Source organism: Tamandua tetradactyla, chromosome 16, assembly GCF_023851605.1.
Source record: "Tamandua tetradactyla isolate mTamTet1 chromosome 16, mTamTet1.pri, whole genome shotgun sequence".
Lineage (NCBI taxonomy): Eukaryota > Metazoa > Chordata > Mammalia > Pilosa > Myrmecophagidae > Tamandua > Tamandua tetradactyla.
The window spans coordinates 2,422,409-2,428,046 of record NC_135342.1 but is presented as its reverse complement, the minus strand read 5'-3'; the positions used below and the strand labels follow the sequence as shown (position 1 = coordinate 2,428,046).

Here is a 5,638-nt window from a genome sequence, read left to right as displayed (position 1 = left end):
CTGTGAAGCAGGGATGATAATAACAGTACCTGCCTTGAGGGTGTTGGGAGGAGTGGAAGAGGTTTATGAAAAGCTCTTGGACCAGTGTCTGGCTCCCAGGAAGTGATACATCAACATTATATTCCACTGACAGAGCAGAAAGGACCCAAGACTAAGAAAGCCCTGGGTTCCGGTTCTAATGGTGCCTCTTCTCACTGGGTCCTGCTCTCCTTATCTGTGGACAGTGCCTCACCTTAGAGATCTGAGAATCAACTAAGATTGCATCTAGGAAGCGCTCTTCTGTAACACATAATTTCATTACGGTGCGTGAGTATGAAGAGCTAGTATACGAACTTGATATGAATAAGAATTACAACTCGCTCCACCCCCCTGGAATGATCACACGCATACATTTCCTGCGCTTGTGTCCAGAGGTTTCTCTTACATGCTTTTACACAAGTGGCGGCAACCTGGGCACGCTTTGCTTTATTCTCTTAGCAATATATGGCACGGACAATTCCATAGCAGAACACAGAGAGCTGCCGCGCTCTTTCAGGGGTGGCATAGTATCCATTGCAGAGTGTCCGTGGTGACGCGGTCCATTGCAGAGTGTCCGTGGTGATGCGGTCCCCTACCAATAGACCTGTAGGCTGGGTCAGTGTCTTACTACCACAAATGGGGCTGCCCTGAGCTTTTACAGGGGTGTCCTGATGTCCACGTGTTGGTATTTCTGCTGCACGAGTTCCCAGAAATGGAATTGCTGGCTCATAAGACACATGACCATTCACAATCTTGAAAGATTTAACAAATTATTTTGCAAAGTGGTTGCTGTGATTTGTATTCTCCTTCAGCTATGTATGTGGGGGAGGAGTGAGTGATAATAAGCAAAGCACTGCGGAGAGTGAGCAGTGATTGAATGGGCTATTCAGCTTCTAGAACAGACTGTGTAATATCATTTACAATATAAACTCCAGGCTTTAAATGGCTCAGCTTTAGTAATTTTCCTCATGGGATACATCTTAACCCCAGATGACTACACCAGGTGAAGGTGGTCTTTTGCATACTTATTCAAATAAAAAAGGCATTGTTTCCCAAAGTCACCCCCATCACTTCCCAAAATAGGTCATGTGATGTTGGAGCCTGATGAGGTGGGTTATGATGAGGTTGTATCGGCTCCCATTTCCCAAAAGTTGCAGTTTTCTTCTGCCTGCTTCCAGCTGCTTCGTTGTAATAGCAGAGAGAGATGCAGGTTGACAGAATCAAGGGTTGAGATTTTATAGGTCTGAGGATGGTTTGTCAGACCCTTTTGGTTACAAAATGAGAGAAACCCAATGTAAAGTTATTTTAGATGAATATAGTTTCTAGGGTAGGTCCTAGGATTTTAGGCAATGATGAATCCAGATATCTTCAGGAATCCATCTCTGTCTTGTTGGTTCTGCTCACCTCTGTGTTTGCTTTATTTATGAGCAGGCCTCTTCCAGGGAGAGTCAAGGTGACCACCAGAAGCTCCATCCAGGCTGACCTTCAGCCAGCTTAGAGAGAGTTTCACAATCCCCAAAGAACCAGAAAAAGTCTGAGAACTGTGTTAATTAGCCTGGCCTGGGATGAACCGCTCGACTGGGCAGGCACAGGACATGTGATGCTAACGTTGAAGGTAACAGAATCAGTCTGAGAGTAACTGAGAGTAACAGAAGTGAGGGTTTCACAGGAACATCAGGGTGCTGTCAACGAAAAGGGTGAACAGATGCTGGACAAATAGCCAATGTCAGCTGCACTGTGTTGGGAGGATAGTGGATAAGATGATGCTGGAGGTCAAGGCTGAACCGATGGACTCTGAGGATGGCAGGGTGGTGTCCTCCAGAGACCACCAGGAACACACCCAAACCCAAACCCAAAGTTGGGCTTGTCTAGGTTTGCTACAGCAAGGAGCAAGGTGGGGGCATCTCAATAAGAGGGTTCAGAAAGGACTTATAACGGGCTTTGGGCTTTGGTCAGATGATTTCAGGCAGGGTTCAAGTGCTATCAAGACTAAGGGAGGAACAAAGTAGGTTAGAGCTGAAATGGTAAAGACACTTCACTCATATTAGATGGGAGCAGAGATGTTTAGTAACTTTGTATTTTGCATAGTGATCTTGTGTTTGCCTTTACTGTGCACAATCGTAATTACATCTTTTAACTTTTTAATTGGATAATATAACATACATACAAAGCAAAGAAAGACAAAAGCAATAATTTTCAAAGCACTCTTCAGTAAGTAGTTACAGGACTGATCCCAGAGTTTGTCATGGGATACCATTCCATCATCTCCGATTTTTCCTTCTAGCTGCTGCAGATTATTGGAGGCTAGAAGGAATATATATATATATATACCATTAAAATAAACTTTTTGTGAAAAAATAAGACATATCAAAAAAGCAATAAATTTTAAGTACAGCACAACAATTAGGTGTAGTGTAGATTTCAGAGTTTGGTATTCCACATTTTTAGGTTTTCACTTCTAGCTGTTCTAAGATACTGGTGGCTAAAAGAAATATCAATACAATGATTCAGCAATCATACTCATTTGTTAAACCAGGCCTTCTCTGTATAACTTCACCATCACCTTTTATCTTTCCATCCCATACTTTAGGGGTATTTGGGTTATGCCCATTCTAACTCTTTCACGTTGGAAGGGGCTGTCAATAATATGGGATAGGGGGATGGAACTAGCTGATGTTCTGGAGAGGGTGGGCTAGGTTTCAGGACTTATCTGGACCAGGGATCCAAGTGGAGGTTGTAGGTTCCTGGAAAGTTACCCTAGTGCATGGATCTCTTATGGAAGCTTATATATTGCCCCAGGTGTTCTTTAGGATTGGCAGGAATGGTTTTGGTTGGGGTTTGGTGAGCTATGATAGGTAACAATGTCTAATTGAAGCTTGCATAAGAGTGACCTCCGGAGTAGCCTCTCGACTCTATTTGAACTCTCTCAGCCACTGATACCATATTAGTTATACTTCTTTTCCCCCTTTAGGTCAGAATCAAGATTTTGTTTTTGTTCATTGCATCACAGACACCACGCAACCTCATCTGAGTGCTGGTGATCTGCGAGTGTATTAGTTTTTGGTGCCCACTGTAACAAATTCTTACAAATGTAGTGGTTTAAAGAAACACATGTTTATTCTCCTACAGTTTTGAAGGTTAGAAGCCCAACACTGGTCTCATGGGTTAAATCAAGATGATGTCAGGGCTGAGTTTTCTCTGGAAGCTCTAAGGGAGAATCTGGTTTTTTGCATTTTCCAGCCCCTAAATATTCCCTGCACTCCTTAGCCTTGTGACCCTACATCCTACTCCAACTGCTGATTCCATCATCACATCATGTTCTCTGACTCTCCTTCCTCCCTATTCCATCTTTTAAGGACCCTCATGATCACACTGGGCTTACCTGGATAATCCATGCTATAGGTTTAATTGTGTCCCCCAAGAGAAATATTTAAGTCCTAACTTCCAGCACCTCAGAATGTAAACTTATTTGGAAATAGGGTCACAGAAGATGGAATTAGTTCAGCTGGTCACACCTCAGTAGGACCTTCAAAGACCCTATTTACAAACGAGTCTACCTCCTGACTTTCCTAAACATATTCAAAGATACTATCTGCAATGGGTTCACATCCATGGGTCTGGACTAAGATTAAGGACACGTGTTTACCAGGGTACACAATCCAGCCTAGCACAAATCCAAAATAATGCCTTTATACGTAATGGAGAAATAGTTGAAAGTCCTCTCCAGGCTCAACTCACAGAACTCCTCTGTCCTTTCCTCCTAGGTTTTTAACATTTTTTATTGTAAAATATAACATATGTACAAAGCAAAGAAAGAAAAGAACAATAATTTTCAAAGCACACTTCGACAAATAGTTACAGAAACTTATTCTCTTCATGCGCCACTCCCTGAGTGTCCTCTGCAGGTCAGGAGATTTTCCAAAGTCACAAGATGACCAATCTCACCACAGTGTCCGTGTTCATCCTCCGAGGCTTCTCGGTTATCCCTGAGTTGCAGCTCCTCAGCGTGGCTGCCTTCCTTCTCATTTACATTGGCGCAGTTTGGGGGAACATCTCCATCATAGCCGCTGTGACGCTGGACACCAGCCTGCACACGCCCATGTACTTCTTCCTCAAACACCTCTCGCTGGTGGACATCTGCTCCATGTCCACCACTCTGCCCCGGGCCCTTTTGGCAACCATGGTGGGCTCTGGGGAGATTTCCCTCCCTGCATGTGCATTCCAGCTTTTTGCCTTTGTCTGCTTTGGGTCCACAGAGTGCTTCCTCATCACCTCCATGGCGTATGATCGCTGCCTGGCCATCTACAGACCCCTGGCATACGGGGCAGCCATGAAGCCCCACACCTGCTTCTCCCTGGTGGCGATGGCCTGGGGCAGTGGGCTCCTCTTCTCTGCCTTCCACACAGCCAACACCTTCTCCCTGCCCTTCTGTGGTCCCAATGTAGTGGACCATTTCTTCTGCGACATCCCTCCACTCATGCGCCTCACCTGCGCCAACACTGCTGCACATGAGGCCAGCGGATTTGCAGTCAGTGGCTGCATCATCATGAGCTGCTTTGCCCTCACTGTCCTTTCTTATGTCCGCATCTTGGCCACAGTGGTTCAGATATGCTCGGCAGGCGGCCGCAGGAAGGCCTTCTCCACCTGTTCTTCCCAGCTGGCCACAGTGCTCCTCTTTTATGGCACTGGTAGTTCTGCTTACATGCAGCCCACCACCCGCTACTCCCCTCTGCAAGGGCGCCTGTCTGCTGTCTTCTACTCCATCCTCACACCCACCCTGAACCCACTCATCTACAGCCTGAGGAACAGGACATGAAAGGAGCTCTGCAGAAGCTCTACCTTCGGGTGCCATTGTAGAGCCTGGAAGGACACAGAAATCCTCCCTTATGGGGTTTTCCTTGTGGTCCCACAATGAGTTATCCTGGAAGCCCCAGTGAACAGAGGTGCAAATACATGGAGATACTTTGGATGTGTATTTAATTTAGGCATAAGGCACTATATGGACTTAGAGAAATATAACAAGAGAGAGCATGAATAATTTAGATAGTGGGGCCATTCCATCCGAGTGCCATCAGAGAGTATATACCCTGGAGTATGAGTACAACTCTGGTATGTTTCCAAGGACCTTGCATAGTGTGTGCTCCATGTCCTGCTCAGCAGGATTCTAATGTTTAATCGTACAATTTTTTTTCATCTAATATCTGCTCTAAATTCAAACCCAATGACTTCAGCTGAAGAAGCAACATCTATTTAGAGGGAAAATAAACCTAGACTTACAGAGAGATGGCTTGTAGCTTCATGTGCCTTCTTTTTATGAGAACATCAAGGGTAACTTTGTCTTTCTGCATTGTTTTCCTGACAACTCTGTGTGAGTTGGCTTTTTGGTTCGGCTGCCTTAACAGAGAACAGATAGCAGTGGTTTACATAATATAGAAGGTTTATTTCTCTTTCATAAAAACATCTGTCTCTATACCACAAAATCATCCTGAGATCAGTTCCTCCTATATCACTGCACCACAACTGTTTAGGGTTTCCTTCAATATGTTTCCAGAAAGTGCTAGCTGCTAGCACTTCATCCACAGTACAGGTGCCAGGAGCAAGGGTGGGGGAAGTGAAGGGC

At 44.9% G+C, this 5,638-nt stretch overlaps 1 protein-coding gene across 1 annotated transcript; it reads left to right on the top strand.

The window, feature by feature from the left end:
• The first annotated feature begins 3,949 nt into the window (after nt 1–3,949).
• Nucleotides 3,950–4,834, top strand: LOC143658572 (olfactory receptor 5V1-like). The gene has a single exon (XM_077130669.1). The coding sequence runs from the start codon at nt 3,950–3,952 to the stop codon at nt 4,832–4,834; it is 885 nt and encodes a 294-aa protein (XP_076986784.1).
• Nucleotides 4,835–5,638: the final 804 nt, after the last annotated feature.